Below are 12568 nucleotides of genomic sequence, written 5' to 3'. Positions count from 1 at the left end.
AAGCTTTTAAATGATTGTAGGAATGGTTATGTAGTGGGCAATACTATCATAAATCACCTGATGTATGCTGATGACATAGTCATTTTCTGTCCATACATTGCTGGTCTGCAGCAGTTGTATAAGGTGTGTTCCTATTCTCAGGGCCTTCAATTTATCGCAACTGGACTGTTTGGTTTGTCTTAGAAGACGTTTCGCCTATCATCCAAATAGGCTTCATCGGTTCATGCTCATAGACTTAGATTGGTCAGATCTAGTCCAGCAGCTAGTGCCAAAACCCCAAATATTTATACTCCAACACCAGGAAGGTGTGCCTGGGCAAGGATGGTTTGTCTCTATCAATGTGAGAAAAACAACTGTTGAGATGCCAACGACAGTCGTTGAAATGTAATTCCCCCACGGTTGTATTGAGGTATTGTGTGGATGGACCACTATTGCCCAAAATAGTCAGAATCCCCATCTGTGTTCTCAGTATGGATTAGACTTTGACAATAAATACAATGTAAAAAAGAGTAATATCATGATTGCCAGGTGTGCAGAGAATACAAACATAACCGTCCCTGACTCCATACTGTTAGACAACATTCTCAATGTCTGTGATGAAATCAAATACCTGGGACACTACATATCTGCCTGACCTATCAGATGATAGACACATGTGCAGGCAGCGTTGCCAATATGCTTGCTCATGCAGTACATTTTCCATGTGCTCAGTACCTGTCAAAATGTCAATTCTTAAAGCTTTTTATACCCCCATGTATACTGCCTACAGGTGGCGGAAATACAGTAAAAGCAGAATGCATAAACTCCAGATGGCATACAATTATGACACAAGAATACTGCTTAAACTGCCCCGCTGGACTAGTGCCAGTCAAATGTTTGTCAATGTGTTTGGACCTAGTGGTACCTGTGAGCTTCCCCCTGTTGACTTTGGCCCCTTGGCTTTGTACGTTAAGCCCATGATCACCAACCTGGGTTTTCGTATTGACAGTGATTTTAAATTGGACCGTCAGATTGGCACAGTGGTGAAAGCCAGCTTTTTTTATTTACGTCAGCTGGCTAAGGTTAAAAACCTGCTTTCTAGGCAACAGTTTGAGACAGTAATCCATGCCTTTATTACATCTCGGCTGGATTACTGTAACGCTTTATATTTTGGAATTAGTCAGTCCTCCCTCTCACGTCTGCAGCTGGTCCAAAATGCAGCTGCCCGACTTTTAACAAACACAAGAAAAAGAGAGCACATTACTCCTGTTTTAGCCTCCCTCCACTGGCTGCCTGTGTCTTTTAGAGTCCATTTTAAAATTATCTTACTTGTTTTTAAATCCTTACATGGTCTTGCCCCACCTTACCTCTCTGAGCTGCTCCACCTCTATGCCCCCACCCGGTCCCTCAGGTCAGCTGATCAGCTGATCCTGGAGGTACCCAAATCCAAGCGTAAGCTCAGGGGGGACAGAGCCTTCTCTGTTGCGGGCCCAAAACTCTGGAATGATCTTCCACTTCATGTGAGACAGGCCCCTTCTTTGGCTATTTTTAAGACCCTTCTTAAAACCCATTTTTATTCACTGGCTTTTAACCCAGCATGAGACTTTAAACTGTTTTTAACTTTTAACTTTTTTAACTGCTTTTTATCTAACAAAATTGTTCTTAGGGTAATTTTGTATTTGCTTTTTTAATGTGTATTTTACTTCTGTTTTAAATTTTATTTTTTAGTCTGTCCTTTGCCTTTATTTCTTTAAATAAAGTTGGTATGGTATGGTATGGTAATGCTGCTGTATCAACCTGTGCTGCAGTCTTCCGTAACCTAATGCAGTGTTTTTCAACCACTGTGCCGTGGGAGATTATCTAATTTCACCTATTTGGGTTAAAAATATTTTTTGCAAACCAGTAGTTATAGTCTGCACATGAGTGGTGAGGGGTCGGTGCTGTCTAGAACTCGGCAGAATGACCGTGTAATACCGTGTAATTCCATATCAGTAGGTGGCAGCAGGTAGCTAATTGATTTGTATATGTCAGAAACAGCGGTAGGCAGCGTGCAGGTAAAAAGGTGTCGAATGCTTAAACTGAAAATAAACAAAAGGTGAGTGCCCCTAAGAAAAGGCATTGAAGCTTAGGGAGGGCTAAGCAGAACAAAACTAAAATTTAACTGGCTACAAAGTAAACAAAAACAGAATGCTGGACGACAGCAAAGACTTACTGTGGAGCAGAGACGACGTCCACAATGTACATCCAAACATGACATGACAATCAACAATGTCCCCACAAAGAAGGATAAATACAACTGAAATATTCTTGATTGATAAAACAAAGTATATGCGGGAAATGTCGCTCAAAGGAAGACATGAAACTGCTACAGGAAAATACCAAAAAAAGACAAAAAGCCACCAAAATAGGAGCGCAAGACAATAATTAAAACACTACACACAGGAAAACAGCAAAAAACTCCAAATAAGTTACGGCGTGATGTGACAGGTCGTGACAGTACACCTATTTTGAGACAAGAGCTATATTGATGCATGGTTGGTTATGGTTTGAAGTCATATCCAACAATTGCAACAACAACGTTTTACTGTCAACTGAGTTTCGTTTTTTTAAAGATTTCTGCTGGTGGTGTGCCTCCGAATTTTTTCAATGCAAAAAATGTGCCATGGCTCAAAAAAGGTTGAAAACCTAATGTACTCTTCTTTGCATATGCTAACAGACTCTACGAAAAACAACATACGCACTGTGACATACCGTGTTTAAAGCTCACTTAGGCTCTTCTCCAGTCTTTAGAATGACTAGCGCCTTTGCTTGGGGAACTAAACTTTTCTTCACAATTTACCATGTCTATGTAAGACAAGAAGCACAGAGCCCTCTAAAAAACATCCAAAAACCGCTAACAATACTTTGTTTACATTTCGTGACCTGAAAATTAACCAAGTATTAGCAATATTGTTATTATAAGTGCTAACGCAGACACTCTATTTTTAGCGGTGCATTGATCACAGAGAGCTAACTAGCTTATGCTGCTATATTGACATAATGAATCGGGGACTGGCTGCTGCTGCTTCTGCTGCTTTGCCTCTAAATTGGTAACAGCTAATTCAAGATTATAAATCATGCCTCTCACCTGGATAGTAGAAGGTTGTGGCCATAAACTGAGAAGTTGGTAAACTTTGACATCCAACTTAGACCCGGAGATGGCAAGAAAGACCCAAAAATAAGCTTGTTTGCAGCAACTTTTTCCTTTGTGTGGGTCATAATTTTTCCCTTACCTAAACGGGAAGATATGAACATCCCATCAGTCGGCATCCCAGTGAGAGCAGACATTGTACAGTAAGTGATTGTTTTATTATGTTGTAGTTTGTACATCTTGTTCAACACTTAGCAATACTGCTACATGATGCTCAGTGTTTCACTAAAGATGCATCTGTTTACCTCACAGCTACTCAAACTTGTTATTCATCCTCCGTACATTCAGACTAAAAAATATAAGGTTCTGGATCATAATTTTCCCCAAAGTAGTCTTTGTTGTCTCTCACAAAGTATGCCGTGAGTAGTAGGTGTGTTGTTGTTGAAGGGAAAAGCAAACGTGATGTGTCTGTGAAATTAATGTGCCGCCGTTTACTTAGAATGGTCCAAATGTATAAATATTACATGTTATTGTGAATGTGCCTGTTACTACATTACATACATACTTAGTGTATATTAAATGTTGATGGAGGTGATTGGATGTTTTTTATAATGCTTTATATGCAGTATAGAGCGACTCCCATTTACTCTATTGTTAACTGACTTTTGCTCCTCCACATCGAGAGGAGCCAGATGAGGTGGTTCGGGCATCTGGTCAGGATGCCACCCGAACGCCTCCCTAGGGAGGTGTTTAGGGCACGTCCGACCGGTAGGAGGCCACGGGGAAGACCCAGGACACGTTGGGAAGACTATGTCTCCCGGCTGGCCTGGGAACGCCTCGGGATCCCCCGGGAGGAGCTGGACGAAGTGGCTGGGGAGAGGGAAGTCTGGGCTTCCCTGCTTAAGCTGCTGCCCCTGCGACCCGACCTCCGATAAGCGGAAGAAGATGGATGGATGGATGGATGGTTAACTGACTTTTGCTAATGTTTATTGACAATTTATGTTTATGTTCTATGTTTAACAACATTTTAAAAAAAGTAATGTTCACCCTTAAGAAAAAATAAGTTATACTGTGTAATTGGCGTGAGATTTCTCTTTTCAGTTTCTTAACCTTTATCTTATTCAACAAACATTATGCCTCATTCTTTAAATGAATGCAGCTTTTATAAACCACACTTAGGAGCTGCACAGTGCAAAAACAGCCCTATGCTGCGCTTAAAGGCCTACTGAAATGAAATGTTTTTATTTAAACGGGGATAGCAGATCCATTCTATGTGTCATACTTGATCATTTCGCGATATTCCCATATTTTTGCTGAAAGGATTTAGTAGAGAACATCGACGATAAAGTTCGCAACTTTTGGTCGCTGATAAAAAAAGCCTTGCCTGTACCGGAAGTAGCGTGACGTCAAAGGTTGAAAGGCTCCTCACATTTCCCCATTGTTTTCAATGCAGCGAGAGCGATTCGGACAGAGAAAGTGACGATTACCCCATTAATTTGAGTGAGGATGAAAGATTTGTGGATGAGGAACGTGAGAGTAAAGGACTAGAGTGCAGTGCAGGACGTATCTTTTTTCGCTCTGACCGTAACTTAGGTGCAAGGGTTCATTGGATTCCACACTTTCTCCTTTTTCTATTGTGGATCACGGATTTGTATTTTAAACCACCTCGGATACTATATCCTCTTGAAAATGAGAGTCGAGAACGCAAAATGGACATTCACAGTGACTCGGCGAAACACTTTAGCTACGGAGCTAACGTGATAGCATCGGGCTTAACTGCATATAGAAACAAAAGAAATAACCCTCTGACAGGAAGGATAGACAGATAATCAACAATATTATTAAACCCTGGACCTGTAACAACACGGTTAATGCTTTCCAGCCTGGCGAAGCTTAACAATGCTGTTGCTAACGACGCCATTGAAGCTAACTTAGCTACGGGACCTTACGGAGCTATGCTAAAAACATTAGCTATCCACCTACGCCAGCCCTCATCTGCTCATCAACACCCGTGCTCACCTGCGTTCCAGCGATCGACGGTGCGACGAAGGACTTCACCCGATCACCGATGCGGTCGGCGGCTAGCGTCGGCTAGAGCGTCTGCTATCCAAATCAAAGTCCTCCTGCCTGTGTTGCTGCAGCCAGCCGCTAATACACCGATCCCACCTACAGCTTTCTTCTTTGCAGTCTTCATTGTTCATTGAAGTGAAGTGAAGTGAATTACATTTATATAGCGCTTTTTCTCAAGTGACTCAAAGCGCTTTACATTGTGAAACCCAATATCTAAGTTACATTTAAACCAGTGTGGGTGGCACTGGGAGCAGGTGGGTAAAGTGTCTTGCCCAAGGACACAACGGCAGTGACTAGGATGGCGGAAGCGGGAATTGAACCTGCAACCCTCAAGTTGCTGGCACGGCCACTCTACCAACCGAGCTATACCGCCCCATTAAACAAATTGCAAAAGATTCACCAACACAGATGTCCAGAATACTGTGGAATTTTGCGATGAAAACAGAGCTTTTTGTATTGGATACAATGTGTCCGAATACTTCTGTTTCAACCATTGACGTCACGCGCAAACGTCATCATATCTGGACGTTTTCAACCGGAAGTTCCCCGGGGAATTTAATATTGCACTTTATAAGTTAACCCGCCCGTATTGTCATGTGTTGCAATGTTAAGATTTCATCATTGATGTATAAACTATCAGACTGCGTGGTCGGTAGTAGTGGGTTTCAGTAGGCCTTTAATGCAGCTGATATGCAACACCTAGGTTGACATTGGGAGAAAAGAGGGTCAGCATATGTTATGTGCTTTTATTTTCACTGATTCCTACTGATAACTTATTTTACACCATTTCCCACTTTAACCTTTCATCTGTATTCATTATCAGCAGACACATTTGCATGATAAGATCTTAAGTGGCAATTGAAGAGGTGGTAACGTGTCTCTTATTGGTCCCACCAGGCTCTTTCAAGCTAATGTAATTCTTCTTCCTTTCCAGGTCACGACCGACCTGAAATCTAAATGCACAGACTCCCACACAGGAACCTCTGCTTCTGCCCCGCTGGCTGCTGGAATAATCGCTCTGGCTCTTGAGGCCAAGTAAGTGCTAATCAGTAAAGTCTCACATCACCCACAGCGTTGTCCTAAGATTCATGTTCTGAAAACTTCTCTACGTCCACTGATTTAGTTCTTTGTACTTGGCAGTGTTTCTGTGTAGACAACATTTTCAGGAGTTTTAGCTAACTCAGGACTCTGTGCACCTTACGGACAGTATTTTTTCAAGATGTATTGTCTCAAAGCCACCTGGCGGCAAACTTGGTTGGCAAAATAAGCCTCACAATTAGTGTGTATGCGTGTGTGTGGTGTATGTGCTTGTTTGCATTTTTTATAGTAAAAACTTGACCTGGAGGGACATGCAACATCTGGTTGTGCGAACTTCTCACCCCGCCCACCTGCTCACCAATGACTGGAATACCAATGGGGTTGGACGCAAAGGTACAACGCTTTGCAAGTTCCCTTATTGCCTCTAAGGCAGCAGATGTCCTTCAATGTCATGGATTAGATACATAGTCTTTTTTGAACTGCGACGTTAATTTCTCCAAGTGGCATGTATTGTGATAGCGCTAGTATCCGGGTGTTGCTATCAGAAGGCCAGCTGTCAAGTCTGATCCATCTTTTACTTCCTGCAGTCAGCCATTCATATGGATATGGCCTACTTGATGCCAGCGGAATCGTAGCACTGGCGAAGACGTGGACCAGCGTGGGGCCGCAGCGGAAATGTGTGATCACCTTGGTCAGCGAGCCGATGTTAGTAAAATGCACACAGCTCATTGTGTTTTTGGTGATATCATAATCCCTTCTATGTTGAGCAATTTGTGTATGTATATATACTCTACTACAGGCCTGGGCAATTATTTTGACTCAGGGGCCACATTTAGAGAAAAAAATGTGTCTGGGGGCCGGTATATCTATTTTTAGGGACACTAATACAAAACTTCACAATAATGTCTGATCGAATGCTAAAAACGTTATGACAGACCGCCTTAAAAAACGTAATGGAATTTTAAATTTTTTTATGAACGATAAAACATTGAATATTGACAAAATATGAATGTCACACCCCCTTTCGATCGACATATTTTACAATCAAGTGAAACGCAACAAAAATGCAACAAACAGTGAAATATGAACGCGAAGGGTACAAAATAAACCCACCTACAATCTGATTTATCACTAAGCTTTAGAACTTTGTTGTGAAAAGCTCCTTCCGCGTCTGTGGAAACGCTTCCCGCCCACACTGCTTGGTGCCTCGTCTGAGCTGCTGTGACGTAGATGACCATAGTAACTATTTAGATGACCATAGTAACTAATTAGATTACCATAGTAACTGGTATATCATCCATAAGCGCAGATTCCAACCATTGAAATACTTTGTATAGTTCAAGACTTACGGTCATTAGAAAACATCTCTGCACACCATAAAGGCAGCTACAGTTTCCATCTTAAAGATGTATCAAAAAATATTTGGGAATGTCCGGCAGGCCAGACTGAAAAGATTAACGGGCCGCATGTGGCCCCCGGGCCTTAATTTGCCCAGGTCTGCTCTACTATGTAGCACAGCTGCATAGACTATATATACGTTATTTAATTCTGTCTCACAGCCTCTGAATCAAACATCAAAATTATTAAATGTCAGTACTTCTCAGCGCACCCATTGGGTTATCCAGTGGAACTTTATTTTTTTTTTATTAATCAATCCAACAAAACAATACACAACAATACCATAATAATGCAATTCCAATTCCAAAACCAAACCCAACCCAGCAACATTCAGAATAGCAATCAATAGAGCAATTGAAAGCAGTGGAACTTTGATTTACGGACGTAACTTGTTCTTAAACAGGGTGCGCAAATACAAAAGTGTGTATATTGAAGTAAATTTCTCCATAAGAAGCAATGTAAACATGAATAAAGGGTTGCAGCCTCAACAAAAATCCATATTTTATTAACAGCTTGTACACTTTGAACACAATATACCAAACAAACATAACAAGGGCGTGATGGATCAATTTATATTTAATAACAAAGCCAAAACAATAAATAGCGTAACTGTCTTCATTTGCAGCTGAAAGTAGGGGTAGACAGTAAAGGCAGTGTCGACAACGATGTGGATACTCCCTGAAAGTACCAGTATACTGGAAAAACAAATTGACTTTATATGCTGAATTGTGTTTTATTGTATCTTTTATACTATATACACACGGCAAAGTATGTGAAAATACTGTCTAAACATCACAAAATGCCACAATTTAAGACAACATTTTTTATTATTCCGCTTCAAATGTCTTTAGCAATTTTCATAGATTCGGGGTCTGATGACAAAGGAATGCCTCTGCACTCTGCCCATATCAGCAGATCAGTGATACTGGAAAAAAGGCCAAAAATTGGAAAGACAGGTGCTGTCTACCATTTACGATCCTCGTGTAAGACAAAAACACATATGTTTTATTTTTTTTATGCATTCAAAATCGTAAATACAATTTTTTTTTAAATCAGCTATCGATTGAGTCAATGGAGGCTCCTCTTTTCCGCCTACAAAACCCTCTAAATAACCAGTGGCGGGCCGTGCATTTCCCACCCAGGCCTTCAGTGATGTCCGCCTTTAATGATTACCTCTCAAAATACCATAATTTATGTCACCACATGACCATTGCTGGAGAAATACTATACAGGAACACATTTACACCCTGCTGCGCGTTGAATCACCTCAACAGTGTACAAAACGGGTTATTTTCTGACGCATTTAAAAATCAATAAACCCGCATCAGCAATTAAAACATATCTTATGTGGTACTGTCAAAATAAAAATTGCAAAAAACATATTAAAAGTAAAAAAATTAAATATTTGAATTCACAATTTGTAGCACCTAGTCAACGCCGTATAAGCCTGTGGTACCTCTCGCAGTATGTTTATTCGAGTGGAAATGGCGGACATTTCCCCATTTCATCGCCAGAACAGCTGAGCTAGCTTCCGGGGTTGGCCGACATCGTCTCACAAGATGTACTTTCTCTTTAAATATCCTTCATGAAAATGGCCTTGCAAATATATATCTGCCACCTAATCCACGTTTGTTCTCCTTCTCTGCTATCCCGGTCTGGCTACGGCGCAACACTTCCCGCTTCCTGCTAAATTGAAACTTGTGAATGGATACTCAGTTTGGAATGACAAGTGAGTATCCAATCACAGTCTCGTTAATATCAGGCTACTTAGATAGGCTACTGTCAACAACGTGTGATCTGATTGGCTATCGCAAATGTCTATCAACACTGTGTTCTCAAATTCATCCGCTAACGGTCCCGGTGAGTATCCAATCACAGGACGTGTAAATGTCACGTTCAATGTGAGGCCATATAGAAAGCTTTACTGACAACAACTCGTGATCTGATTGGCTATCACAACTGTCTATCAACTCTATGTCCCCGTCACTTACAGTGCACGGACGCCCGCATTGTTGATTCTGAAGGCCTCGGGCAGTTTTTGTACAGCATGGCAACATAACCTAGCTGAATTCTGATTGGATACAAACTAAAACTAAAAACAACAGCACTGGAATGAGCATAATATGACATGAAGAGAATATCATTACTAAATAATTAAAAAATATTTTTTTCTTTAATTATGATCATGATTTCTGGTTAAGTTAGGCCAGCAGAGAAGGCCTTGCTGGCCCTGACAGCCCACCAATGTAGTAAATAACAATCCAAAACCCGCGAACAATACTCCATGTCGTGACCTGAATATTAACCAGATATTAGCGATGTTATTATAAGCGCTAACGCAGACAAATTATTTCTTAGCAGTGCATTGATCACAGAGAGCTAACTAGCTTTTGCTGCTGTATTGACGTACTGTGTACCGGCCGGTGTACTGCTGCTGCTGTGCAGATGGTGTCTCAGCTGGTTAGTTATTCTAGATTATAAATCATGCCTCTCACTTGTATAATAGGAGGATTTAACCATTAATCGAGAAGTTGTTCATCTGTGACATTAAACTTATACCTAGAGATGGAGACAAAGACACGACAACTGAAGACGAGCGCCTGCAACAACTTTTCCTTTTAACGGTTCGGGAGGATTATGATTTATTCTTTATCTAAACGAGAAATAAGAACATCCTATCAGTCAGCATCGCAGTGAGAGCAGACATTGTATAATAAGTGATCGTTTTATTTAGGCCTGGGCCGTTATTCGATAAGTCAATTAACCGACGATAAATGAAAATTACAGTCAATGTGTTTTCCAGCGTCGATAAATTGCCACGTGCATGCATCAAGAACATTCACACTTTTCGTCGCTTTTAGCGGCTTTGCGCGTTTGTATCTTAGCGGAATGACAAGAAGGGGGTGAATTATCTTGTCCTCATTAAGTGTTTTTGACTCTTTGTGCAGTGACGCAGGGCCGCTGGCATCACACAGTGCAACTAGTTAGCATGTAGCAGCTAACATGGACAAAAATAACACCAAACCAAGGGCCTTACCAACAGTGTGGTAATATTTCAGTTTAAACCTTCGGAACAAAATGAGCCTATCAAGACCGAGAAGCCAGTTTGCCGAATGTGCACGACAACAACAACACCCACTTGAAATACAACCACTCGACAGTCCAAAGTAATTTCTCACTCACGTCGCGTTTGGTGAAGAAGCCAGGTGACCGGTCAGTGTAAACAAACAGTTCGAAATAGTCTGCGCTCAAAGACATATATCGTCAAAGACATGCTGCCATTTAATACCGTTTTAAAACTAGCAATTTATATAAGTGCTGTCAAGCCTTGTCGGTGTCCCTCACTCCGAATCTGCCAAACATAATTTAGTTTTGCGTATGAGCTGTTAATACATCTGTTTAAACTGTAGTGTTTATAATGTTACTTTGCACTTGTAATTAGGAAGGATTGATTGTCAGTTAAGTACAACTCGACCTTTGCCTACATGTTCAATATTGAAGTACAATTTTGTTTGTCAATACTGTATTTAGCTATGTTATTTATTGTTATGATTGTGTACATTTGAGCCCCCTATCACCTTCTTAAGACATTTTGTTAATTAAAAATGTATACATTTTATTATGAGTGCAAAATTTTGCTAACAGACAAAGTACCGTAATTTCCGGACTATAAGCCGCACCTGACTATAAGCCGCACCAGCTAAATTTAGGGGAAAATACAGATTGCTCCATATATAAGCCGCACCCGACTATAAGACGCAGGGTTTTGATGTGTAATTACCGTAGTATATAGGGGTTCCTGCTACCACGGAGGGAATTGTCGGGACAGAGATGACTGTTTGGGAACGCAAAGCGTCCCATTTATTAACAATAAATCTTTCAATCATTCAATCAAACTTTCACATCTTTGACATGGCGAACAGCATTCGTGCAGAGTACAAATAATACAATGGTGCAAAGTAATACAAAGTGCTCGCCTGTACGTTATCAAAATAACCAGCCTACCGGTATATGAAAAGTCAGTCTTTAATCATTGCGTCATCGTCTTCCTCCTGCGTACTAAAACCACCAAAATCCTCTTCGTCTGTGTCGGAGAAGAACAGGCCGTAAATAAGCCGCACCTTTGTATAAGCCGCAGGGACCAGAACGAGGGGAAAAAGTAGCGGCTTATAGTCCGGAAATTACGGTATACTGTGTATTGTTATTTGCTTTATTTAACTTGGAGATGTAAACGTTTTAATTTCAATCACAACGTTGAAATACACGAGAAATACAAGTTGGGTTTGAAAGGATGTACATGCATTATTGTTATGTTATCTTTAAATCAATGGTTAATTTGGTTTTATAAAAATAATGGCACTAATATTGTTCCTACCTTTATTATGTTCGTAGTTTGTATTTCTTGTTTGCAATAGCAACAGTGATACATAACGCTTATGTTGCACTAAACTGGATCTGTTTAGCACACAACTTATACAACTTGTAGCTCATCCTCCTTATTTTTCAAATTCTAAAAAATATACGATTTTGGATCATTATTTTTCTCGAAGTAATTGTTGTTGGCTCTCATGAAGTCAAGATTAGCAGTTTTATTGTTGGTGAAGGGAACTGTGGTCCCCCTAGGTATGTCACGGATCACATGACTGGTTAGCTTAGTATCTCTCAAAATATCTCAGGAATCTCTATATTTACCGTGTTTTTCGGACTATAAGTCGCAGTTTTTTCCATAGTTTGGCCGGGGGTGCGACTTATACTCAGGAGCGACTTATGTGTGAAATTATTAACACATTACCGTAAAATATGAAATAATATTATTTAGCTCATTCACGTAAGAGACTAGACGTATAAGATTTCATCGGATTTAGCGATTAGGAGTGACAGATTGTTTGGTAAACGTATAGCATGTTCTATATGTTATAGTTATTTGAATGACTCTTACCATAATATGTTACG

At 40.5% G+C, this 12568-nt stretch overlaps 1 protein-coding gene across 2 annotated transcripts in view; it reads left to right on the top strand.

Annotated features, from left to right (window-relative positions):
* Positions 1–12568, top strand: part of furina (furin (paired basic amino acid cleaving enzyme) a) — a 221868-nt gene that overhangs the window by 192217 nt on the left and 17083 nt on the right. For both annotated transcript variants that reach the window (XM_062027377.1, XM_062027385.1), the window contains exons 10-12: positions 6114–6214; positions 6507–6610; positions 6805–6922. In XM_062027377.1, the coding sequence (XP_061883361.1) occupies positions 6114–6214; positions 6507–6610; positions 6805–6922 (323 nt within the window). The remainder of the gene's footprint in view (positions 1–6113; positions 6215–6506; positions 6611–6804; positions 6923–12568) is intronic.

Source organism: Entelurus aequoreus, linkage group LG02 (assembly GCF_033978785.1).
Source record: "Entelurus aequoreus isolate RoL-2023_Sb linkage group LG02, RoL_Eaeq_v1.1, whole genome shotgun sequence".
Lineage (NCBI taxonomy): Eukaryota > Metazoa > Chordata > Actinopteri > Syngnathiformes > Syngnathidae > Entelurus > Entelurus aequoreus.
Note: the sequence above shows the minus strand (reverse complement) of the source record. Positions and strands in the feature narration are given on the sequence as shown.